Source organism: Podarcis melisellensis (genome assembly GCF_964234715.1).
Source record: "Podarcis melisellensis genome assembly, chromosome: 13".
NCBI classification, from domain to species: domain Eukaryota; kingdom Metazoa; phylum Chordata; class Lepidosauria; order Squamata; family Lacertidae; genus Podarcis; species Podarcis melisellensis.
In genome coordinates, this window is record NC_138545.1 from 22,146,708 (window position 1) to 22,173,391 (window position 26,684).

A 26,684-nucleotide genomic window follows, 5' to 3' on the forward strand; every position below is an offset into this window, starting at 1 on the left:
GTTATCCTTCACATAGTGCCTCCCGCAGAGACAGTGTCTACATTTTGTACATACCCATTCTATGCATGAAAGGAACGACACATAGCCACTTTTTACAGAAGCATTGACTATGGAGGGGCAGCGAGTAACAAAACAATCACTTTGTTTGTGGCTTTTCAATTTCTGGATCAGACTTGCCAAATACCAAGGGTACTGAGTGGGGGACGGATGATCAGGGGGCTAGGCCCCCCATTTCTGTTGAAAGGCCCCCAAGTTCTGCAGTGGCCACACACACACGCCACAGGGTGCATTTGTGTCAAGCTCGCAAGCTGCGGGTCATATGCACGACATGTCAGCATGCTCCACGGCATGCGCAAGTGATGTTGCTCGACCTTGTGGCCCCTCAATTGCGGGGGCAAGGCGGCACGGGTGCCAATTACAAAGGAATCTGCCAATAAGTGCTGTGCCTTGGTAGTGCAATTAAGTCCAGGATGATTAATCCCAGCTGGTTTCATAACACAGTGACATAATTCCTTGAATACGTAAAAGAGAATTCAAACACTCCCCAAATCCCATGGGGGAGCCCAGCAACACATCGCTATTACGATGCCCAGAGTACCTCACTCAGGCAAGCTCTCGGTTCAGGAATGTTTCCAAATTGATGCATAAACAGATGTGAAATGTATACATTTGCAGCAAAGAGTTGGAAGAGTAAGGAAGCCAAGACCACACTGGAAGGGAGAACGGCTTCCCGGGGGGTCTTAAGGAATTTGCTCTAGCTACAATTAAGGTTGGGACACTGTACTGTCAAGCCAACACATGCATTTAAGATAATACATTATGACTACACTGCAGATGTAGTAATGACAGATTGGGAGGGCAATTTGGATCAGGAAAATTGTGGTGCTGGGAAAGGCATTAAATACCCCCAGCTAGACTGTTTCATTTTATTATTTTTCAAAATAAATGTCTAGAGATCATTTCTGGCTTTCCTGATGTATTTTGTAGACTGGCCCTAAAACACCTCCAGGTGTGTTCTCTCTCACTCCTCTCACACAGGGATAGATGGATGAATCTGTCAATTCCCCCCCCCCCCCCGTTTCTCATTTTTCTAATCTTAAATTCAGTTCTTCGCATTTCCAAATAAGTCTACATTCTTTTTTAAAACTTCTCTTGAATGTTCAGCATATATTTTATCCTTATATGCATGTATGTTAATTTCACTATACAGTGGTACCTCGGGTTAAGTACTTAATTCGTTCCAGAGGTCTGTTCTTAACCTGAAAGTGTTCTTAACCTGAAGCACCACTTTAGCTAATGTGGCCTCCCACTGCCGCCATGCCACCGCTGTGCAATTTCTGTTCTCATCGTGAAGCAAAGTTCTTAACCCGGGGTAATATTTTTGGGTTAGTGGAGTCTGTAACCTGAAGTGGTACCACTGTACAGTGGTACCTCGGGTTACATACGCTTCAGGTTACAGACTCTGCTAACCTAGAAATATTATCTCGGGTTAAGAACTTTGCTTCACGATGAGAACAGAAATTGTGCTTTGGCGGCGCAATTCCTGATGTCACAAGACAGAGAAACCAGTAGGAGAACACTTCAATCTCCCAGGACATTCTATACAAGATCTCAAAGTAGCTGTTTTACTACAAAGGAATTTCAGAAATAGACTGGAAAGAGAAGCTGCTGAATTGCAACTTATTACCAAACTTAAAACCATGGAGAGACCTGGTCTGAACAAAGACATTGGATTCTTATCTCATTATACATGACAAAGCCATTTTTCACCTTCTCACCCCTTGCTTTTTCCTGTAAGACCTATTGCAGTCGTTAAGAGTCGTCAACAGGCTCATCACAGCTATCTGCCAATCACCCATTCCCACCACCCTTCTGAGTAATACCCCTCCCCACCTTCTCACTATATAGAAGGGTCTGGTAACTTCTGTTTCAGTGTATCTGAAGAAGTGTGCATGCACACGAAAGCTCATACCAAGAACTAACTTAGTTGGTCTTTAAGGTGCTACTGGAAGGAATTTTTTTTGTTTTGACTATGGCAGACCAACACGGCTACCTATCTGTAACTGGAACCAAGGTACCACTGTATACATTTCACACACACTTTGTCCCGTACATTTTTGCACACATTGCTTGGAGGGACAACCACACTGCACAATTCAGAGAAGTGTTAATTTCAAAGGATAGTTGTGTTTAAGTTTGCTTATTATTTTCGAAAGTGCAAATTTTGATAGATTCAGCTTTCAATGCATAATGAACTGAATTTCTTCTCTATCACAATACTTCATTTCCCTTAGATATGTGCAACATGTAATGAAGAGTTCTGCAGTCAATAATTTTAATCAGCTCATTGTTATATATGCCTCAAACTTCCAGCATGTTTTTCAGGACACTGAAGCTGCAATTCCAAGCACACTTACTTGGCAGTAAATCTTTTTCTCCTCCTTGAAGCATACGTTTGAACAGATATACATTATGTTGTGCTGCCAGGAGAACAACAGTTCCCACATCATGCACATGCACTACGCAAGATTTCCACAACACCCTGCCGTGTCATCACCTCAGTTTACCTAAATCCTGCAAGTCACACCCATCTTGCAAGTTGCAGCACTGGCCAGTTTTATATAAGCTCCAAGAGGTGGCGAATTGCTTGATGCCCAGTCTGTTGAGAAACCTCAGGGGCTTCTCCTGGTGATGGCAGTGTAGCTTCTGAGTCCAGGTGGATGCTTTGGGTCTTTCCAGACCACACACACACACACACACACACACACAGAGAGACATTTCATGATAACTCTGGATGCATTGTCCCCACCACCGCTGATGTTCCAAATCTGGCCTGGATCTGAAAAGGCATTTGAAAATTTACAGAGACCCAAATCCTGAGCAATGCTGGACTTTTTCTTTTGGGTAAAGTTTTTTTTATTTGATTTTACATTTAATGTTTACATTCAGACATAAGTCATAATCACAAAAATAAAGGATTCCCTGAATCCTTGGACTTCATTCCACCCCTCCATGGGTTCCATTGTTAGTCCCTTTCCGTTGCATCTTACATTGGCCTCCATTTTTTTAACCTTACAAATGTTATTACAGTCCTGCTAATGGTTTTAATTGTTTACAGTGTTCTCCAAGTTAAATTATAAAATTTCCCCATTCCGTATCTTCCTGGTTTCTGATCTTTCCAGTCATTTTTGCCAATTCAACATAATCCATCAACTTGATCAGCCACTCTTCTCTGGTAGGGATTTTGTCATCCTTCCTGAGCAATGCTGGATTCAGTGGGAGTCTAAGATCAGTGTAGGCAAGATGAAGCCAAGAGCTTAAGTAGCCTCAATATGTAACAATCAATTCAGTCAAGATGGTTTAATCCTTCTTAGTCCGTTTCAGATTGGGCTGGCAACTGGTCCTCTATCTTGTGGTGGCCCTCGTGTCCTGCTTACGGGTTTCACATAGCCATCTGTAAGAACAGAATTCTGGACCTGATGGGTTTTTGGCCTGATCCAACAGAGCTCCTATGTTATGTTCTGACCCTGAGCCTGTCAGAGGCAGTTTTAGGGTAGTGTGACCCACCAGTCACAGTGGGTGCCATACTACAGGGAATTTCACAATGCTGTAGAACAGAGTGCAAGAGGTGGGGGGGGGATTTTAGCATTGCACAGGGCACCGCTGAAGTTTGAGAGCCCAAAGTCCACCACTGAGCCTGTGCTTTCAACAATGCCCAATAAACCCTGCCAGTAGAACATTGCCCACCCTTGTAATTCCATGCCAAGAAAAAGCTTCCATTGTTTTATTTCTGCTTGTCAGGTTTCTATTACAGTCCCAGGAGCATGGCCCAGTAAACAAGACAGCCAGGAAACAAACAAAACAAAAACAATGCTGCCAACACTAAAAGGAACCTCAGAATCCTAGTACAGTGGTACCTCAGGTACAGACGCTTCAGGTTAAGAACTTTGCTTCAGGATGAGTACAGAAATTGCACAACGGTGGTGTGGCAGCAGCTGGAGGCCCCATAAGCTAAAGTGGTACCACAGGTTAAGAACAGTTTCAGGTTAAGAACGGACCTCCAGAACGAATTAAGTTCTTAACCCAAGGTACCACTGTACCTGATGACCTCCTCCCCAGTCAACTGCATCCAAGTCACAAGATTATTAAAAGGTGACTTACATTGGTCCATTTGGCCCAATAATGTTCACAATGGCTGGCAGCAGTTCTCCAGGATTTCACCAGCCCTAACTGGAGATGTTGGGGTTTGAAGGCCTTCTGCAGGAAAGCAGATGCTCTACCAATGAGCTACAGTCTTTCCCCATGTCCAGATTCCCTGCCCAGATCTGGAGGAGGAAACCACTGCATCTCCCATTCACCTTAGCTTTCAGTTCACCACATGTAACCCCCCAGTCCTCTCTTGCTTCCCAGATCTGGCAACGAAACCCAGACATTTTGCCTCATGTTGCCAGACCCCACATCTTCCAACAATGAAAACTTGGAATCTTATGTTCCAAGAAATCCTACGTTCCTAATAGCTGGGTTGTACTGGAGTTGTCTGAGTTAATTCTCCATGGTGCATAATAACAGTAACTATGCTTGCTTAGCACCTCTGAGCTTTTTTATGAACGTTAGCTAATGAGCTCCACCACACCCTAGCTTAAGAAATGATTGTTATCTTCATGTGACAAGGCTGAGAAAAGTAGGCAATTGAAAACACTGTGACTTCCCTACAGGCAAATTTCTCCAATATGGAAAGGGTCCCTTCCCTAAAACAGGTAAATGCTACAACACATGCACGCTTACTTGGGAGGGAGCCACCAAGTGATTTACTTCTGGGTAAATGTGCATAAAATCAGCATGCCTTCATGCCCTTTGCTCCTCACCCCATTTTCTCTCTCTCCCTTTTGGAACCTGTACGTAGATGCAGTTAATGCGCAGACAATGATGACCTTTTAAAATGAAGAATAAATCTATGGAATTCATTGCCACAAGATGTGGTGATGGCTGCCAATTTAGATGACTTTAGAAGGAGCTTAAACAAATTCACGGAGCATAAGGCTATCAAAAGCCATTAACCACTATCATAATATTTTGCCTTTGGTGCACCTCTAAATAGCAGTCATTGGGGAACAACAAAAGGAGGGTGAAATTGCTTGTGGGCATCTGGCTTGGCCACTGTGGGGAACTGCATGCTGGTCTAGACAGGGCTTTGGTTGGAGCCAACAGGGCTCTCATTGTTCTTACCTCCCTCTTTTTCAGTGCAACGGCTCCACTCAGATTCAGCACCCCACACCCGCCCCTATGCAGTTGTCCTTAATCAAAACCACAGAAGATTCAATCCCAAAAATATTTTCACAAGTTTGGCCCCAGGTTTCTGAACTGATCGCACAAATCTTCTGAGAGTTATGCTTTTATTTATGTCTTACATTTATGCCTGGCCTTTCTGCCATCATGGAACTGAAGGCAGTGTGTGCACAGTTCCTTGCTTAACTTCAACATGCTTCTGTGCCTTTAAACTGTGCTCTGGAATTTTATGTAATGGGGCTGAGTCTGGTTGTTGTCTAAAACTTCGGGGGGGGGGCACCAAGTTGGTGAAGGCTGCCCTAGAGAAACACTACCAGTCCAAGTAAAGCAGTCCAGGTCTAGATAGCCCAATAGATTGATTCAGTGCTTTTTTTCTGGGCGTACGCAGGGGTACACATACCCCTAAACATTTTGTGAATCTAAGATTGGCCTCATTGAGGGGCAGTATTTCAATATGAGTAGGAAAATGAGAGTTTAAATAGAAAGAAAGCACTGGAATGATTCAGTATATGGCAGAGTCATACAGAAGCGTGTGTGTGTGGAGATGAAAGGACAACTTCCTTTATGCCTGCTGAGAAATCAGAAGCTTGAAATTCTACTTTGGCTGATCCACCTAGATCAGAGTTGGCCAACCTGCAGCCTTAGGCCCAATTTCAAAAACCTTCTACAAGATATCATATCAGACCTCTGGCTAGCAAGAACGATGCTCCACCCACCTCTGGCTGCAGTCTTGCCCCTTATTGGCAAGAGGCCACTGGCAGATTACCCTTGAGGGAATGTGGCCATTGACAGACAAATGGTTGCCTACCCATGATATAGAACATCTCAGGTGGCCCGTCTTGCTAGTAGAACACCCTTGGCAGCAGTTGGCTGATGTGCTGGGAAAGTACATGACTATGCTTTCAGCATAGCATAGATACTTTTTTGTTTAACATTTCAGGCATGTTAATTTAGGATGAGAAATGAGTCCTGCCAGATAGAGATCCATTAAGGTAATGCCATTGATTCCAATCTTTGTAACCCCACGGTAAAAGCTAAACATCGTTCCCTGAAGAGTCAGATTTCTTGAGGGATAAGGAAACATCACACGTATTTTCTTTTTTCTTTTACGTCTTAGTTCCTGTTAGGGAAACCACAGATAGAGAGATACTTCTGTCTCTCCGTCTCATATATACAGTAGACGCAATATAGCCAGACATATTAATTAGAACATTGCAATAATCCAACCGATACATGATAACAGAACCATGATGTTGAATATTTATCGCCGGGCAGATCATGGAGAAACAAAGGCAGCACGCTGTAACGGTTCGCCCACATGCCGTGCACCTGATAGCGGATCTCGGAGGCTTTCAACTAAGCAACAGCCTATTTGCAAAACTCAATGGGAGAGTGGCAGCAGCCACAGCAGAGCAAAAAATCAACAGCTCTACCTCCATCAGAATACAGAAAACACCACAGAAAACCGCAAAGCTGATGGCTGGCCAACTCTCAGTCTATGGAATGTGCTTCCCTTGGACACCAACTATGTTTAGCGTCAGGGGCCAGCTAAAAACCTGCCTGTTCTGTCAGGATTATTATTTTCATTTTTTTATGTAGAAGGATGGCTGGGTGGCTGGAAAAGTGACCAATGCTCTGTTTTACTATATTCTTGATTTTCTTTTCTTTTTATTACTGATGTATGTGCACATTTAAAGCATTTACGAATCCACCATAAACAAAGATCTCTAAGAAATTTGCAACAAAATAAATTACAGAATAATTTAACTCATAAATGAAACAGTAGAGTACTAAAAGTGACCGGATAAGTTAACGTTTCAGAAATGAAAATGTTTTTGCAGCACATCAAAATCTGTTCAATGTTGGCATCTGTCTCACTCCCACTGGGCAGGTGTTCCATCATGCAGGGGCTAATGCGCTGAATTCTGATTATATTATAGAGATTTGATTTTGGGAGCCAGAAACACCTCCTAAAGCCCAGCCCCTCTCAATCTCTGTGATCTAGCTAGCCTATAGGAAACGAGGTACTACAGTGGTACCTTGGGTTACATACGCTTCAGGTTACAGACTCCGCTAACCCAGAAATAGTGCTTCAGGTTAAGAACTTTGCTTCACGATGAGAACAGAAATCATGCTCCGATGGTGTGGCAGCAGCAGCAGCAGCAGCAGCAGGAGGAGGCCCCATTAGCTAAAGTGCTGCTTCAGGTTAAGAACAGTTTCAGGTTAAGAATGGACCTCCGGAACGAATTAAGTACTTAACCCAAGGTACCACTGTATACTCATCATGTCTCTGAAGTTCAACTGGCCTGTACCAGAGGCCAAGCTTTCAGTGAGGCAGGCTCATTGTTGTGGAACTCCTTGCTAATAGAGGTTCAGCAGGAGTCATTTACCTCCTACATATAATTTCTAATCTACTAACCTCACCCTCCTGTTCCTCAACACATGGAAGTATTGAAGGCTAATTGGCCCATACGATCAGCCCCATCTTTTCCAAGAGCTGTGGTTTGGATTAAGCAGCCTCTTATATCTTCCTGGATACCATTTCTCCACCAGGTACTGGCACATCCTTCAGGGATGCAGGAGCACAGCTGGCTGGATTCTCTGGATGGATATCTTAGGCTTCATCAGCCGGCTTCCCCACTTGGCTGCCAGACGCCACACTCGCAACCCAGCACATCAGTCAAACCAGTTTGGTGACATTGTGCCCGCCCTTCTGAGGGCTAGGTATTAAAGCATCTGCATCTTGGAGAGAAACAAGCCCTGTCACCCCAGAGGGCATCCCTCTTGCCGCTCTCTCCCAGTTCGGGGAGGACTGAGTGACAGCAGATCCGAAAACAAAAGAAAAAGAAAAACGGAATCATGGCAAGACAGCAAGGGGCACCCAGATTTGGCACTGCAGGAGTTCTGCTACTGATTTTGGCTGCCCTGATGATTCAAAGAGGGATCTGTAAGCAGTGGCATTATGGATATAATTCTTGTGAGAATGACCAGCAGATAATACCCGACAGAGGTAAGCATTAGAAGTTCCCATTGCATTCATTTAGGCCACCTTTATTTCAACAATTTATATACTGCTTAAACAGCAGACAACAAGCTCAACAAATGCAAGAAAGATTAAAAGAAAGCAGGTAATAACTATCAGATCAGAAATGCCTTAAAATGCTCTATGAGGAAGGACCATAGCTTAGTGGTAGAGCACTTGCCTTGCGAGCAGAAGGTCCCGGGTTCAATCCCCCACATCTCCAGGTGGGGCTGGCAGAGACCGCCTGCCTGAAATCATGGATAGCTGCTGCCAGTCAGTGTAAACAGTACTGAGCTAGATGGATCGATGGTCTGACTTTGTATAAGGTAGTTTCCTATTTGGCTATGCTTTCTGAAATATAAGAAAGTATTCAGTAGGTGTATGAAGTTTAACAGGGAGGGTCCCCCTGTCTGATCCCATTTGGAAGAGAGTTCCACCAAAGATTGTGGGATCGAGACAGCTAAGAGTGGGTCTAGGATCCAAGAGTAGTACTTCGGGTGTGGTGAATTTGGGAGGCAAAACACCTAAGGCTTGTAGGGGCAAACATTCAAGATCCTTGGAAAAGTGATCCTTTAGCCAGCTTCATTTTTATTATTGTTAATGAACAGAGTGATTAAATGATGATAAAAAGTGATATTTCTGTCCTTCTAGTGCGTGGTTAGGGCCAAAGAATGAATTCTAAGCTATGATTTTTAGTACAGAACCAGTGGTTGCCAAATGATTCTGGAGTAATTAGGTTAGTGTGGCCAAGCTGTGTGTGTTTTTGTTTTTTGGGGGGGGAGAGTGGCATACAGGAGAAAAGTCTCTCTTGACCCACAATGGAAAGGCTCCTGCTTTTCCTAATTTGACTCTATGGTAGTGATACCGAGTGGGTGTATTGATTAGTTTTCCTTTTATTTATATCTCACTTTTCTATTAAAATAATAACCAAAGCACATTACCAAAAAAAAAAAATACACGCGCGCACACACACACACACACACACACACACACACACAATAAGAGAGTGTAATGATACATCTAAAACAAAACAACAGTAGGAGACCACGGAGGAAAACATCAAGAGGCAGAAAAACTAAAATTAGACTTAACAATTAACAATAATTATACATTTAGTTTTTCTGCCTCTTTATGTTAATTGCTGCTTGAAATATTATTGGTAGACACTGGACAGATTTACTAGGGGCCACACTTCCAGCAAGTAGGTTTACTAGGAAACTCACTCATAAGCTAAGTAGCAGGGAGACAAAGCAAGACATTTCCCCCCCCCCCCAACATGGTATGATTTTATTCAAGATGTAAAAGATGACTCTTGCATTCTGAGTCCACATCCAACTTTTTAAAGTATACGGCTACCCTGAGACAATGCAACAAACCTTTCTGTACCTCTCTCCTCTCCCACACACTCTCAATGCACATTGCTGTATGGGTTTGTAATGTGACTTTTTAATCTTTTAGCTTTTATCAGCCTGAGAATTCCGTAAAGATGTTCCTGACAGTATCCTCTTTCCCCTCCCCCTCCAACCCAATTATTCTTTTTATTGCTAGTTCCTTGTTTATGTTTGCATTTATATTTGCTACTGATCTCTGTATCTTATTTTGAAACAAAGTGCCTCTTCAAGATATGCAAAATATGTTTGTTTTATTTATTTTTATTTTTTATTTTAAAAACAACCATTAAAAACTATTGATATAAAAACTACAATTATATTGAGAATAGGGAACAGTATTTTTCAATTCTCCACATTTCCACAACGGCTTCCAGCATTTTAGTGCTATTTTATTCTACCATAACACATTTTTTGTGTGCAATTTTGCCTAATATACACATTTTTTGCAAAACAACTTTGCCCCATATGCATTTTGTATGTCATTAACACTAATATGTGCATTCATATGCACACCTGCAATTCTGTGCACATTACTTGGCTGGAGAACTGCCAAAAAAAGAAAAAAAAGGGAGAAATGCTAATTTCAAAGGATGGCTATTCTCCAGTCCATATCTTGTTTCAGAAAGTGCAAACTGGGTAGACATGCCTTTAAATACAAACTGAATCAATTCCCCCCCACCCCATCATAAAACTAGCAAGTTACTGATTATGGAAGAATATAATGAAAGGGATGGTAGTCATATGGTCTTTGGAAATTCCAGTGCTAGGTGAGGTGGGTGTACATGGATCGTATAACAACCCTTATAATTTCCTGCTATTTAGCATCATTCTGAAGCATTGTGGGTGATTAAAAAGGGTGGCTAGACACAGCTGCCCAGTCCTGTTTGGGTCACTGCTACTGCAGCCAGGTAAGCCCACTAACAGAGGGAGGGACCCAGAGGGAGGACACTTTGCCCAGGGAGCCCATCTCAAACTTTGAGCTAACCCTCCTTCCCACCCTGTGTCATCTTGCATATGGAAGGGAACGGAGACCATGGATGTCCTAACAACTGCAGTGTTTATATCTGGATGCAGAGGAAGAGAGTGAGAAAGGGAGGTTGATACCAGAGAGCATTTCACATAGACTAAACGTCTTTGGTCACCATCTCTCTTTCTCCTACAACACACCATTTACAGTAATATGTGGTTAAGCCTGCCTAGTGCTTCCTCCTTTGTTAGAAGTGGGCAGAAAGTATGTTGCCAAGTTCTGAACTGGCCCCGGGAGCATCACTTCAGGAGCAGGCTGGATCAACACCAGCTTAGCAGGTGATAGTGCTTATCTCTACACCCTGGAAAAAAACAAACACCAGTTGCTGATTTCGGCATATCAAACAGCTGCTTCAAGGCATAAGAGCAAGCTAGGCTGGATTGGTTTCCTCATCTCCTGGCCAGTTGCCATCCTGATGTACAAATGCGAAGCTTAAGAAGGGGCCCATCCTGCTGATCCTAAAAGATGGCTGAGACGAGGAAAAGTGCTGTAGGAGACCATTTGTGGGAGACCATTTGCTTTGTGTACAGAAGGTCCAAGATTCAACCCCTGGCCTTTTCAGGTAGGGCTACGAATGCCCTCATTTGGAAGCTTTCCTTATTAGGTTGTCCCTAGCATCTGGTGTCCAGATTTTGCTGCCACAGAACATGGAATTTCCATGACTTTAGAGCCATTGATAGGCCTATTTCTTACCCCTCAGAGCAAATGTTTGGAGTCACTGATGATGTGGCTGAGTAAGGGGTGGGTGGCACCACTTTGCAATAGTTCTGGTCCTACTTGGATGGTCGTTTCCAGAGGGTGATGCTTGGTCAGTGCTCTTCAGCCATGTGGAGCCTTCCATATGGGTTCTCTCAGGGTTCAATTTCACCCCCTGTGCTATTTAACTTCTACATGAAACTGCTAAGTGGGGCTATCTGGAGTTTTGTCAGCAATATTCTGATGACACAAAGATCTACTTCTCCTTTACATCTATAGCTATGGCAGTGGATGGGCTGGACCATTGTCTTGCTTCGGTAATGGACTGGATGAGAGCCAACGAACGGAAGCTCAACCCAGATAAGACTGAGACACTGTTAGTGGGTGGTTCCCTAGACCACGTGGGTGCCTGCTCTTGATGCGTAGCTTGCGGGTACTTCTGGATCCTTGAGGCTCAGGTGGTCTAAGTGGCCAGGAGTGCCTTCCATCAACTTCGGTTGGTGGCCCAGCTGTGCCCCCATCTGGACAGGATTAGCCTAACTTCTGTTATCTATGCTCTGGTAACCTGTAGGACTGCAATACCTGAAAGACCACTTCTCCCCATATGAGATGACCCGGACCCTGCGATCATCAGCTGAGGCTCTTCTTCATGTGCCTCCTTCATGAGAGGTCTGGAGGGTGGCAACACGAGATCAGGCCTTTTCTGGAATGGTTCTCCATTTGTGGACTGGTTCCCCATCTCTGCAGGGGTGGATTCATCTGGCGCCTTCATTATACATCTTTTGGTGTTTCTCTTCTGCCAGGCCTTGGGCTGATTAGCATTCTATGTCCTTTTAAATGTGTGTGTGTGAGAGAGAGAGAGAGAGAGAGAGAGGGAGGAGATTATGGGTTTGTATTGTTCTGGTTTTAATATGTATTTTGTGTTTTTATTTTGTATTTTTATGCTGTGAACCACCCTGAGATCTTCAGATGAAGAGCAGTGTATAAGTTGTAAAAATAAATAAATAAATAAATAAATAAATAAATAAATAAATAAATAAATATTGAGACCTGCCTAGCCCTGAAATAGAGAATTTGCTACTCTTGGTGACCCTTGCTTTCATGAATTCCCAGCTGCACACATATGGGTGGAGCTATTTGGAAAAAGAAGGGTGTGTGAGGTTTCTGGGAATGTTACATGATATTCCAAAAGATTGTGGGATAAGCTGTTTGAGGACTTCTTGAGTGTGCTGTGTGCCAATCTGGGTGGTGTGGCTGATTGGATTAATTATGTATGGATTGTATGCATATGGGGTGCGGATAATGTGTCTGTGATTCTAGTCCTGAATGATTTATGCAGTTCTCTCTCTCTCTCTCTCTCTCTCTCTCTCTCTCTCTCTCTCTCTCTCTCTCTCTCGGAAAAAAATGAGATGCTGGTACTCATATCTTGATAAAAGTGTCATGGGTGTCAAAACAATATAGTTGCCATGGGACCAAATAAGAAGGAGAAGGAGGTGATAGTACTTTCTACTGGTGGATGTCATCACCCTTTGATCTAGGACAGAATGGTTGTTGAAGAAGCTTCCAGGATAATCCTACAGCCACAAATATTTTCCTGCAAAAGTTGTAGTTTGACAAGCCTGTCACTGGAGTCCCCTAGTTTCTTTCACAGAATTGTAGTTCCCAGGATTTCCCCTGGGAATGACTGTCAAACCAATTTACATATGTAGCAATCAGTAGGCCCACATGGAAATGGGAGGCAGCAATAAATAAATACTTGGGAATAAAATTTTCACTGTATTTATTGCTACAGTTGTCTGCAAATTATTATATGATGCAGGCTTCCTTGTTGTGAAACTCCACTGCGAAGTCTTCAAGCTAAAACCTTTATGCTGAATAAATGGATGGTTAATTAGCTAATGATGATTTCCATAATTAGATCTGATATAACTTTATTTGTTAGCTTGCTCCTCTACTCCTCTATGGCAGGTTAAATAGCTCCGTGACCACATGATTGACAAGCTGTAATTTAATCCTGAGGTTGGGAGAGTGGTTTTTAAACATCCCATGGCATCAGTTTAATGAATTCAAAGTCTGGCACTAATTGAACTAATGAATACTTAACACCAAGCTAATTGCACTAGATACATTTGCTCCTCAACTCATCTGACATAATGGTGCCAAGGTTCAAGTGAAGATTCCACTTCCCTTGAATTTAGTTTTAATACAGTGTTTAAATAATTTGCTCCCACTTAGCACATCTTAAGCTTTCGTTCTTTATTGTCCTCCTCATGAATTTGTGTGGTATGCATATACCATACAAATAATAACAGATTTGAAGTTGGCTTTTCCTAGACAAATCAAAGTTAAAGCTAAGCATGATTTATTCTTGGATGGGTCAAATGTCAAACTCTGATTACATTTGTAGATAGATTTGCTCTTGTCCTTGTGACCATGCCAGAGGAGGAGCAGGGGAGTGCAAAAGGGGGGATCTGGGAGCCTGAGACTCATTTGTGTAGCGCTAATCCAGGGGTAGCTAATGTTGTAGTCTCCAGAGGCTGTTGGACTGCATCTCCCACAAGCCCCTGCCAGCATGGCCAATGGCCAGGGATGATGGGAGTTGCAGTCCAACCACAGCTGGACTGCCCCTGTACAAAGCAATGGATAAAGGTGTATGCACATACCCACCCTCTTTCACCCCTTCCTTTCCCCCCCTTCCTGAAAGAACTGCATGCTACTGCACGCCACAGCCCAAACCTCCAAGGGATATGGCACTCCCAAGTTCTAGATAACCTTCCAACCTTTCTGTTGCTTGGGAGATTTTCTTAGCAGCTTGTGAATCACCTTAGTCATCCTGTCTTTGGATGTGACGGCACACCTCACCCTTTCCCATCTTGGATCTGTGGCTTTGCCATGGGTTGGGAAATCACTAATCTCACAGAACGGCACACCCTCATTTCTCCCACTGTAACAAAGCAAAAAAAAAAAAAAGCAAACTGGAAAACAAAAAACCTAAAGCAAGATTCAATTTCTATTGAGAAAGATAGTTCTGGCTGACGAATGGATTAGGAGGATGTGAAATCATGAATATTAAGATTGTGGGTTTTGACTCTGCATGTGTGAGATGTATTACAGCTGCTTGTCTGATTAGGAATATCCGTCAATTAATTGCATCCCTTTTAGTTTACTAATCTCAACTGACTGAGGTTGCATATGTTGCACATCAGGAAAAATATGCATATACTAATGAGAATAGCATACAAAACTACATTATATTCTGGAAAGCTGTGCAAAACTCAGTTTATCGGGCAGAATTACATATAAAACTGTGTATAGTAGGATGAATTTGCACTAAAATGCTGATGAATTTTCACAAACTGTTGCAGAAATGTGGAGAGCTGAACAATGAAAAAAGGAGAAACTGAAATTGACAAATTTGCAGTGCACATTCAAAACATTCTCTCTAAAGGAGTCCTGTTCAAAGCAGATCCCTGCAATTGATGTGCCTCAGTTAGTAATGTCCAACTTAAACCTTTTTCCTAGCTTCAGGCATCCTACCCGTAATTTATTTGTCAGATTTGGCATTCATGCAGCCTGACAGAATTTGACATGGAAGTTTGTTTACCTGGTGGTTATGGGCAAAGTGCACACATCTTTCTTGGGCCTGACTGTGGGTTAGCAGCCAAACCTCACAAATGCATATTCTTGCTAGTTGGCATGAGAAGCGGCTAAGTCCATGGAGCTGTATGGCTGATAGGCAGATACTCAGACCATAGAAATGCAATTGGTAGAGAGGGCTCAGTGTAGGGTTGCCATATTTCAAAAAGTGAAAATCCAGACACAAAGGTTTTTGACCTTTTTTCATAAAAGTTATTTTATGATATATATTTTTGAGCTAATTTTTAAATGAAAATCACCAACATCTATACTACTGACATGGGCTGCCATATGTCGGAATTCCCTGGACATTTCAGTGATTTTTGCCCGGATGTTGCTTAAGGGGGCTGAATACCAGCTATGTCTGGAAAATTCTGGATGTATGGCAACCCTAGCTCTGTGCATATAGTATTCTGCCTGTATAGTTTTGACTGCTACTGTTTCTGTGAACTGAAACTGAGAAACTGTAAACTGTCCTGGTGGTAGAGGAAGTAAAGCGCATAGACTCTCCTACCTGAATCAAAATACATTATACCAGACAATCAATGGTGATTACATGATATAATAATTTTTTTAGGATTGATTACATTTTTGGTTATGTCAGACACAGGAGATTAGTTAACATATATTATAAAAATTTTAAAAAGCAATTATATTTGATTTGGAATGAATTAGATTGTGTGCACTTCTTGTAATCAGAAATTACCACAATGGTTGGATGTAACTGGGATATATATTTAGAGAGAAAAACGTTGTACATGCTATACTGAAAACGAAAGCACTGGATTCTTTTTAGCTTGAAAGGTATACAATTGATAGGCATATTTCAGATTCCTAATGGTAATCAGGTAAGTACCTAATTTTTTGGGAGAGGATGAACTCCAAACCAGCTATTGTTTCAGGAATTCCAAGAAGAAACTTCCAGGCAAAGATTTGCAATTAAAATCTATTGTGATGTCATCAGACTTGCTGTGCTCCCTGACAGGGTGGACTAATTCAGGGTGACTAATTCAAGAAACACTGCCCTGCATCTCAGTTGTCCTCATTTGCCCTCAGTGATGTCAGTGCATAGCATAGCTAAATCTGTTTAGCTATGTAATTGTGCTGCGCCTCAGTCAACCCAAATTTAATATCTTATATACTGCTTGATATAACAAGAACTCTAAGTGGTTCACACAAGCTGCAATCATAAAACTGCAAGCAAAAACAAGTCAGTACACAATATCGACATGCAATAAATACCCAGTAAAGCATTGAGCAAAACGTTAAAACAAAAACACTGAAATTGCAAGTGCACTATTACCGTGATTTGGAGAAAAGACATGGTGCACCACATCCCTGAAGCATCTCTGACAGCGAAGGAAAAACTGGGCAAGATGGACAAAGCGTCTTCTGTCAAGGAACTTCATGTGTTCCTTTCGTGACATCATTAAATGACATTGATTTGATATCTACAAACTTAAGGAGTGCCCCCCTTTCTTTTAGTAGGAAACTCTTCCCATGAAACACTGTGCAGCAAAAAACAGTTCAGTTATTAGATCAGCTGTGCTCTCCTCCAACAGTGCATTGGCCGATGCCATTCACATTCAATTGACATCTTATTGGCCAGCATCTTGTGTTCCCACTGCTTGCCCTTGTCTGAGAGCTGCGAGATGAAGATCCTGTCTCCTCCTGTCCATTTCACACCAAGGCTTAGGTTTAAGCACAGTGCCTGGGGAGGTGGGGGAGATTTTAAAAAGCAGTCTCAGCATCAGGAGCTGGGGAGAATATTTGGGGCAATTCAATCCTCCCCCCCAATTATTTTCTTCTTCTTGGAATAAAAGTCCTGTGATTACTTCTGGGTTTTGATTGTGTATCTTTAGCTTTAAATCCTGGCTCACAGTTGCCCCTGTTGATTCCTCCTCTTTCTGTTGCAGGTTATCATATGACCCGTTCCCATTGGGGTAAGTTTTTATCACCAGACTTTTTAACCTTTTACACTGGGTTCTGGGGATAAGCAACCTGTGGCCCTCCAGATGTTGCTGGTGTGGACAATGGTCAGGTATAATGGGAATTGGAATCCAACAACATTGGAAGGCAACAGGTTGTCCATCCATGTCTTGTGCATTCCAAGGGACCCCACTAAGCAACACAATATGGACATCCGCATCCTGCTTCTCTACTACAGATGTATCTTAGATCCTGTGTTTAGAGGTCACCTATGACAAGGCTAAAAGTGCAAATCTTTGCAGTGGGATGCAACGAATTCCCTATGAGCACAGGCAACCCAGGACTCATCTATACAGCTGCAAATAAAATGTTTTAAGTGTGCTGTAGAGTGCATTATACAAATGTGACAGTAGTTGGTGATGGTGAGCTACGGCAAATTCAATATATTTTTCAAAACGTTAAAAAAAGCATTTTCACAATGTTTTTTTATATGTGTTTAGATTCCACCCCTGTTACTTCTTAAAAGTTGCTTTAGCATGGAATTTGGTCTCCGTAGTTGGGGTAGATGGTTTCAATGCCTTTCATCTCTTGATATAAGGCAGCTTCCTATGTCCAAAAATGGGAGAGGTCTTGGTCTCCCCTTTGTTGTTCCCACAAAGGTTGTCTTTTCAGTTAGGGCAACATCAGTCCCTCACACCTGTTAAATTTGAAGTTTGATGCCAAATTCAGAATGCTGAGAATCTTGTAGTGTCTTTAAAAGCAAACTTACAAGGTCTCGTGGCTGAAACAAAATGAATCTGAAAATGAAACATAGTAAGGTGACATAGTTCAGTGCTCTGTGTTATCCTTTCCCCCTCTTTGTGCCTAGCAGAAATAGAATAAGACTGCAATCCCTTTACACACTTGCCTGTGTTTAAGCCCTCTTGTCAGTGGAACTTACTTTCCAGTTCATAGGCTGCGCCGCATTTTAGACACAAGATGTAGTTATGTGCCAAATCTACTTCCTTTGCAAAATGCATTGTCTAGCAGGCTTTGGGAAAAAATGGAAATAAAACCAGTACCCATCCAAAAATTTTCCATACCCCACTCCTCCATGAGTGATTTTTACACCTCTGGTCACACAAGAAGGCTTCCATTGAAAATATCACCATTCCAATCTCTGAAAGGCTTTCAGTATCATCACCAGCACTTGAATTAGGCTCAGAAACAAACTGGAACCCAGTGCCATTGCCTTAGCAAGAGAAGCACATGTACCCAGCAGGTGGGCCCCTATTAACAGTTGGCCCACTGCATTCTAGACCTTTTGGAGTTCTTGGAACTTTTCAAAGGCAACCCCAAATAGAACACAACAGTAATCTAGGAGTGATGCAACTAAGGCATCAGATGATCACTCAGAGAACAGGATGCTGGGCTAGATCTGGCCTTTTGTCAGATCCAGCAGGGCTGCTCTCTTGTTCTTAAGGAGTGTGTTGACTTAGCCAGATGTGCAGTGTACAGAACAGATTGCTCCCAGTGTTGAGTTTAACCCCACCCATCTCTTTCTTTTCCTAGTATGTGGGCGACCAATCACCCTGAATAGAAATGTCGGGGGTGAGGACTCTGTGGAAGGTGAATGGCCATGGCAGGTCAGTGTGAAGAAGATGGGCAAGCATATCTGTGGAGGGGCTTTGATAACCCATGATTGGATTGTGACCGCAGCACATTGCTTCCCACCGTGAGTAACCCAGAAATGGCTCTTTTCCTCCCACCTGCAGTCCACTGAGCCCAAAACTCTTTACAAGTCAGGTGGGAGACTATCCTATAAATGCACCCCCCCCTACTGAAAAGGCCCTGTTCTCTGTGTCATCCATGTCATCTCAGAACTATAAGAAAAGCCCAGAAGATATAGGCTGTTTTCAATATGTACATAGGTTCGCCTGAAGATGTGTCATCCTTTGGATATCCTGGCCCAAGCCCTGCAGGTCTCTGTGTTAGACTACAGTCTTGGGGGTAATGCAGGTTATGTCCAAGGCAAAGAATCCAGTTGTCTATAGACTACAACCCTGATCATCTATCTTTCAAAAATAATCTCCACTGAATTTCTCTCCTGACCATTGTAATTCCCCACTTAGCATTCCTATTCTTTGGAAACCAGGTTGCATATTTTAATTTATACATCCATTGCATTCCTGTTTCTAAAAATAAACTGAAGGCAAAGATTATGAAGCAGCTTCATATTGTTTTAGTGTTTCACAGTATGTTAAAGCTTATAAGGTTCTGCAAATTCAGACCCAGGTTTAAGAATAAAGTATTCAAGTTCAGCACCAGTTATCTTGATTAGTTTGCAAAAGAGCTGAGATATGGACACATGTTTCTATTAAAGTGCCTTAACAAAAGGTATTTTCAGGGCTTTTTCCCCCAGCTAGAACTCATCGCAAATCAGTTCCTGCACCTCTCAGGTGGGTGCCATTGCCATTCTAAGAGATTGAGGGAGGTGTTCATGATTAGTTCCAGCACCTCTTTTTTGAGAAGCATAGTACTGGGTATCTTAATGAACTTCCCAAGGACATGAAATTAACAAGGAGCTCTGATCCAATCTGTTAGCTCAACTGCTGCAAGGCTTATTTTAATTAGCTGAAAGAATTGTTTGGCAAGATGATTTGTTTTGATCTGGTAAACTTTGCTCTTGGCAAGCTTCCTAGCTGTAAGATGCTTCAGATAAAGTGTACCCAGAACAAAGGCAGAATGGGAAATCAGAATCAGAATGCCCATGGGACCATCTCAGGTTTAATGTGCAGGTTTGCCCAATGTGTCCCCCCTTTTTGTTGTCGTTGCAAATTTGAGATAGTCTGAATGCTTCCCTGGGTCTAATAGCACCCCAAAGCCTCCTGATCCCAGCCAAGTAAATTGTATGCAATGGCGACAATGTTCCTCATATCAATTTTTCATCCATCCCCTTGCAGAGAAGGTGATCTCTCCCAATACTCCGTGCTGCTAGGGGCCAACAAACTGGAGAATTCCTGGCCCCACAAACAGTCCATAGGAGTTGGAGACATAATCAGAAATCCCCGCTATGCAGGGGAGGCCACAAGCGGAGACATTGCCTTGGTGAGGCTGATCTTCCCAGTGAGATTCACCAATTACATCATCCCAATCTGTGTACCTGCACCCAACGTGGACTTTCCTGCAGGCATGATGTGCTGGGTCACTGGCTGGGGAGATATCAGTGAAGGACGTGAGTACTGGGAGAGGGGAAAATGTTAGAACTGGACAAGGTTCTTGTCCAGGAAAATGCAAAATAATAATGATGCACCCTTCCTGCTCTATAAAGCCTGTTTCTAAGATCCGTGCCCCAACTTTCCTTTCCCTTGTAATGGGATTTGCTGAGAATACGTATGAATGCTTTGAAAAAATACTGTGATCAATGGTTAGTGGTCATGATGGCTGTATGCTAATTCTGGGATCAGAGGGAGAAGGCTGCTGCCCTTGTGTCTTGCTTGTAGGCATCTGATTGGCTAGTGTGGGAAGCAGAATGCTGGAGGGGAAAAGCTGAAGCTCAGTGCTAGAGCACATGCTTTGCGCTCCAGCATGTCTAATATATTACAAACGCCCAGCCTGCTTGAAGAAAATTAGGAACTTGACTTACATCTGGAGCCTAGTAGGTATACTAGAAGTAAAGGTTGGTCTTGCATGTTACCCAACAATTGGAAACTAGTAAAAACTTTGTTCCAGCTGATTGCATCTATACCCTAAAGGTATACTTGACTGACCTTCTTGCACATCTGTTTACGGTGTGCCTTCCAACTCACAAATGGATTGTGCAAGTGGTAAAGGAAATATAATAAAATGATAACCGTGTCTCCATTTTTCTGCTTCACTATCCCATGTTCTTCACGTCAGAGGATCTGCCTTCTCCAAAGAAGCTCCAGAAGCTTCAGGTGCCCATAATAGATCTTCAGACCTGCAGACGGCTCTATAGTATTGACATGGGACCAAACCTGCCCCAGAAACCCATCCAGGACGACATGATGTGTGCCGGGTATGCTGAGGGTATGAAGGACACGTGTAAGGTGAGGGATTTCTCTCATCAAGACCTGCCTTCAGTTCCACATGGATAAGGCCCTTCCTGTCTCACTTGCTATCCAATTCTATTATTCTTTAAGACACCTGATATTCAGCCTTGCCATTGAAAAGAGACTGCATGAGATGGCATACATTAACTGTCCAGGGGTCCTTTACCTTTTCCCTTGTGGGTCCTGCTTGTGGGCTTTCCTGGGGCATCTGATTGGCACCTGTAAGGACAGGATGCTGGACTAGATGGGACTTTGGCCTGATCCAACAGGGCTCTTCTGATGTTCTCATCCCCTCCCCACAAAAAACTATGCATTCCCAAACATCTTCTCCACCTTCAACGTACGTTTCTTTGTAAAATGCATTTTGCTTTGGTTTCTAAGCTGAGAACTACACTGTTGGGAAGTATGAGAAAGTTTCCCCACTCCCTAACAACCATGCCACACTGAATCACAAATGCATCTAACACCCATCTTTGTGTTGGCTTAGGGTGATTCTGGTGGCCCACTGATGTGCAAGATAAACCAGGAATGGCTGTTGGCTGGTATTGTCAGCTGGGGAGAAGGCTGTGCTGAGAAGAACCGCCCTGGCGTGTACATACGCCTTACCGCATACCACGACTGGATTCACAGGATTATCCCCAATTTGGAATTTGTTGAACCTAGGAGGGGTTACAATACCAGGATCAGGAATCAAGGCACTTCTGGAGCTGTTGGGAGGGGACAGGCCTTCATAACTGCTCTGCTACAGGTTTTGGTGTGGACCCTTATTCATATCTTGCCATAGGATCTGTGGGAAAAAGAAGTTATAAGTGGTCAAGTACTGCGGGGTTACCTCTCATCTCATCTTTCTCCCATTTCTTGGTCACTCTTAACTTCATCTGCCCAGGATTCTATCCACTTGGCCATGAGCAGCACTTGCACAGGGAGATACAAATGAAGGGCATGGATGTCTCTGCAGACGTAGAGATGGTTTGGGGCTTCCCTCTCAGCAGAGGGATGCAACACCCTTTCTCATGAGCCCTACTAGCCACTGTCTCCTTTCTTGCCAGAAAACTTTTAGATATGTATGGTGCAATCAGAATTCATGGGTAGCTGGGACTGGGGAGCTGGTGGTCTCTGGAATCATCATATGCCTGTTGCTGGGTGATGCCTTGAGGTTGTTGTTGTTTAGTCGTATCCGACTCTTCGTGACCCCATGGACCAGAGCACGCCAGTCACATCGAATCAAACCAAATTACATAAATTCCAAATTACACAGCCGAATTTTAAGTTTTTGTTGGGGGTACCCATATTTCAAGTTTTGAAGGGGATCCAATCAACTTCTTGCTTCTTGCTGCTGTTTTAATGCCCACAAATCTAACCTTATGATGTTTACAGTATTATCCAGTCCTTTCTTATTGTTTTTCCACATTTCTTGTTGTTATTTTCATATATTTTTCCTTTCTCTTTGTGACCTCTGATAGTATCCACAAGCTGGTTAGAACAGTTTGTAATCCTGCGTGGATATTATTTTTTTATCCAGTAGCCATATCCAGACGTTTTCCATATAACATCACTTCCATACATCAAAACAGTCTTAGCGCCATTAATCTTCACCAATCTGCCTCCGTTCTCAAAACCTTTGAGGAGATTCACCAGGAATGCACTCCGTTAAAAACAAGTCCGTTCTGTCCTCCCGGCTATAAATCCTTTGGCAAGATGGCGACTCCAAATTTATTGCTGTGCCATTCCAAAAGCTCTTATTGCTTCTCGATCTCCATAAAGCATTCTGTTGGTTAAAGTTTATCTCCACACAGACCTTAATCATCCTGCTTGGGTCAGTTCAACCGACGGTTCTAATGAGGAGGGGTTCTTGTAAATCACATAGAAGGAAAGTAAAAAAGCCCCCCCCCCCAATTCAGTCCCGTTGTCAAACATACCCAGCCTTTGGTGTATCTTCATCGTAAAATATTCCTGTTTCTCCAACCCGTCGTCTTCTTTCGCAGAGGTCACTTAAATTAGCAGACTTCACTCCCCTTCTTCACTTGAAATATGTGCATTTGCTTCTTTTGTAATTAATTATTCCAAATTGATGCAGCTAGTGCTCAATCAGAGACAGCGTCCAGGAGAGCCGAGGTCCACACGGGGGCATTCTGCATAGGGCCCTCACCCCCTTCTTTCGAATTAGGGGGTGATTTATGGGCACAGCAGGCAAAGGCAGTGTTCCCCATTTCTTTGGGGCAACAAGGGAGGCTGCCTACTCCCATAACAGCCTCTTAATTACCCCGTGTGGGTCGGAGAGATGGTATTGTCAGCCATCTTCCAATGCACCCCTAGTGCCCCCCCCCCAGGGCAAGGGAGATCTAAGTCTTCCCTCCACAACTATGATTTGGTAAATATAATCTCCCATACAGTAGTTAGCATTAAGGAAAAAAACCACTCCCATTGACAGCAGTACTTCCCCCCCTCTAATGTTATCTGCTGGACTGGGCAAGGGAATATTTTTACTGAGACCAGAGTTGGGGAGGGATGACTTAACCCTCCCCTCCCTCACATGCTGCAGTGGTGATTACAGCTTCCCCGACCCCGCATTAGGGGGCCTCACATTTTGCTTCCTTTATGGAGTCCAGAGCCAGATGCCCTGAAACTTTAGCTCTCAAAATATTCTCAAGAATCTTGTAAATGAATGAAAAGTGGAAAAAATTAAAGGGGTGGAAAAGTGAAAAAATGAGGGGTGGGAAACTTAAAGGGTGAGTGTTCAAAGTGTTGGCCACTGGAGTGCATGGTTTGTGTGATTTGCAAAACGTCACATATTAATAAAATACTTTGCTTAATAAAATACTTTGTTGGTGTTCAAGGTTCTTTAATGGTGTATTAAAGTAGCTGGAATAAACAGCAGCACTGATGAAAGATTAAAGCAGAAGGGGGAAATAATGTAATGCATATTGGATGAAAACAGCCAAGAAAAACAGTCAGATGTCACTTATCAGCTTTCAGTATATCCCTCTTCTGCCCAAGGTGGAGCAATTAATATAAGCTATGAATACCTTTCAGTAGCTGTACGAGGTGAAATAATGTTAACATGTTGTTTCAACAAGTGGGCGGAACGAAACCCAGGTGCCATGGTTGCCAAATCTAGGCAACAAGAGTAGAGCAGGAACAGAAAGACATACTGTTCTGAAAAACTCACCATGGAATGGCAGTTATGGCCACAACCCCAGCATCAATTACACCACCACCAGCATCCCTCTATCATGGCTCACTGCAGTGACAACCTGCCCCCCCCCGATGCTCAGACATGTAGGGAGCCAGTACATTGGTGCTGGCAGGCACCTCCACCCACTGACCCACCTAAATAGTAAGTTGCTTTGTGACTGTTTTTAGTTGGAAAAAATCAAACATGAACATAACTAAATAATAATACCCTCCATTCTGTGCACAATGACACCACAGCGCCTCCATGCTGGGAGACCTTACTCCTCTGAGATCCCAGGTAGCCCAGAAGGGGGAGCTGGGGTAAGACTTTTTCTGCCTGAGGTGGAGCAATGAATAGCACCCCCCCCCACAAGTCTAGGTGCTTAGGACCCAAGGCTGGTCAAGTTACTTTTTTGGACTCCTGAGGCAGAAAACCCCCACAAGCAACTCTCCTTGACCCTGACAATCAAAATGGATTGGGCCAGATTAAACGAACTTGGTGTGCTAGTAAAAGATTGCGCAAGGACTCCCATGAGCATAATGGGGCTTCTCCCATGCTTCTTGGCCACTTGCCCCCACATCTCCCCCAAATCTGCTCTGCGGAGTCAGGAGAGCTCCCAGAACAGCATACAGAGGGAGGAAAAGGGAGACAAACACCACAATGCTGTTGCTACCCAAACAGCCACCGCCCTCCTGCAAACCTTCCTCCAATTGTCCTGAATTCTATTGCATAGGTAAGGGGAACCTGTGGTTCTCCATGTCCCATCCGCCCCAGCCAGCATGACCAATAGTCAGGGTTGATGGGAGTCATGGTTCAAAATATATGGAGGGTACCAGGCTGGGGAGGGATGTAGAGTGCCATGCACATTGATACTGCTATATCAGCAACAGTTGTCGCCCTAGCATCTGGAGACTTTTTGAAATATGGCAACCATACTTCAGATATAAAATGTGTGTTTTCATATAACACTGTCCTGGAATGGGGTTTCCAATGCTTTCCAGATATAAGCCTTCAACAATATCTTTAAGAAATGGAGCAGCAGTCAGAGCAATAATAATAATAATAATATAATTTATTTATTTATACCACGCCCATCTGCCTGGGTTTCCCCAGCCACTCTGGGCAGCTGCCAACAGATTAAAAACCAGAATAAAACATCAAACATTACAAACTTCCCTAAACAGATGTCTTCTAAAAGTCAGATAGTTGTTTATTTCCTTGACATCTGATGAGTTTGAAATCCATTGCTTTTTTTCTTGTTGCTGTTCTTTCACCTTAGCTATATGTACTCATATGTTCCCTTCTTCCCTGAAATGCACACTTTAACAGAATCATTGGATGCTGTGTTCTACAAAGCTGGAAAGACACAGCTACAGACATTTCAAAACACGCCTCAGGGCTTCCCTGTTCCAGTGCTGAAGAACATTCCACTTTCCTCTAGTACAGCAATTGTGCACTTGGTAGTGATGAAAGAGGCTGCATATTAATCTGCCAAGTTTCAAAAAAATGAATAAGTGGTAAATGCAGCCTCCTCACAATCTTGACATTGTTTAACACTGATGAAAGCAGAGTTGTGAAAGTCTAGATTATTTATTAGCATCTGCAGAGCCAATCAAATCATATTATTAAATATATACTGCAGGATGCACAAAACTCCTACAAATCAAGGTCAAAAGGTTGACTGAGGTTGCAACACTATATACACTTACCTGGGAGTAAATCCCATTGAACTTATTAGTGTTTACTTCAGGTAGACATGTATAAGTTTGTACTGTTAAAAAATAAATACCCTATACTATGTATCACATGCTCCGAACTGGTTGTGCATTGGCCACAACCTTTTGTACAGCAGGCTAGTTGTACAGCAGGCCCCTCTCTACCCCCCCATTCAGGAAACAAAGATCCAAGTTCAAGGACACAGTCCAGCCAGGCAAAAGCACCTGAGGAAGGTAGAAAGCAGGGCCAATAAGTGGTGTGATTCAAGAGGGTGTGGGGCTATGGGGAAAGTCCTGAGAGCCAGGCAAAGAGACTCCTGGGCCTGAGGTTTCCCTATCTCTGAACCAGATGCCCAGCTTGTTAAAAAAAGAGAAAAGAGTCAAGGTTGCATTTTCAGCCAGCTGCATTCCTCTTACAAGTGTGATGTAGAATAGCTTATACAAACCTCATTAAACGGTAAGTTTTACAAGTCCTTGGAGGCAGCATCCCCAGAGTGTGATTGGTGGCTTGTCAGCTTTAGGCTGTGTTGCAAATGAGAATTTATGAGATGACTATTCATGACAGAAGATAAGAAAGCAAAGTGCCTGTCTCTCAACATGGAGGCTACTCTGATTAGTGCCTCTGAAATCCCCAGCTCTACAAATATTTGTAGCTCTTTAAACCTGGTTTGCACAAGCTACGTCAGTTCCTAGATATCTGGGAGGCTTGCTTAGGTTTATGGGGTTTTTTTTTGAAACCTAAATTTAAGAGAAGA

General features: G+C 43.1%; 1 protein-coding gene and 1 long non-coding RNA gene across 2 annotated transcripts; one reads left to right on the plus strand and one right to left on the minus strand.

Moving 5' to 3' along the window:
- Positions 1 to 7,933: 7,933 nt before the first annotated feature.
- LOC309354898 (serine protease 27-like) lies at positions 7,934 to 21,861 on the plus strand. Its single transcript, XM_081885167.1, has 6 exons — positions 7,934 to 8,296; positions 16,975 to 17,001; positions 18,539 to 18,701; positions 19,930 to 20,201; positions 20,867 to 21,036; positions 21,527 to 21,861. Exons 1-6 carry the CDS (start codon positions 8,146 to 8,148, stop codon positions 21,821 to 21,823), a joined length of 1,080 nt encoding a protein of 359 aa, XP_081741293.1. The 5' UTR covers positions 7,934 to 8,145; the 3' UTR covers positions 21,824 to 21,861.
- LOC309354899 lies at positions 17,453 to 18,013 on the minus strand. The gene is made up of 2 exons (XR_014162386.1): positions 17,928 to 18,013; positions 17,453 to 17,784 (listed from the first exon to the last, which is right to left on the minus strand). It is a non-coding gene; the product is annotated as an uncharacterized lncRNA (long non-coding RNA).
- Positions 21,862 to 26,684: the final 4,823 nt, after the last annotated feature.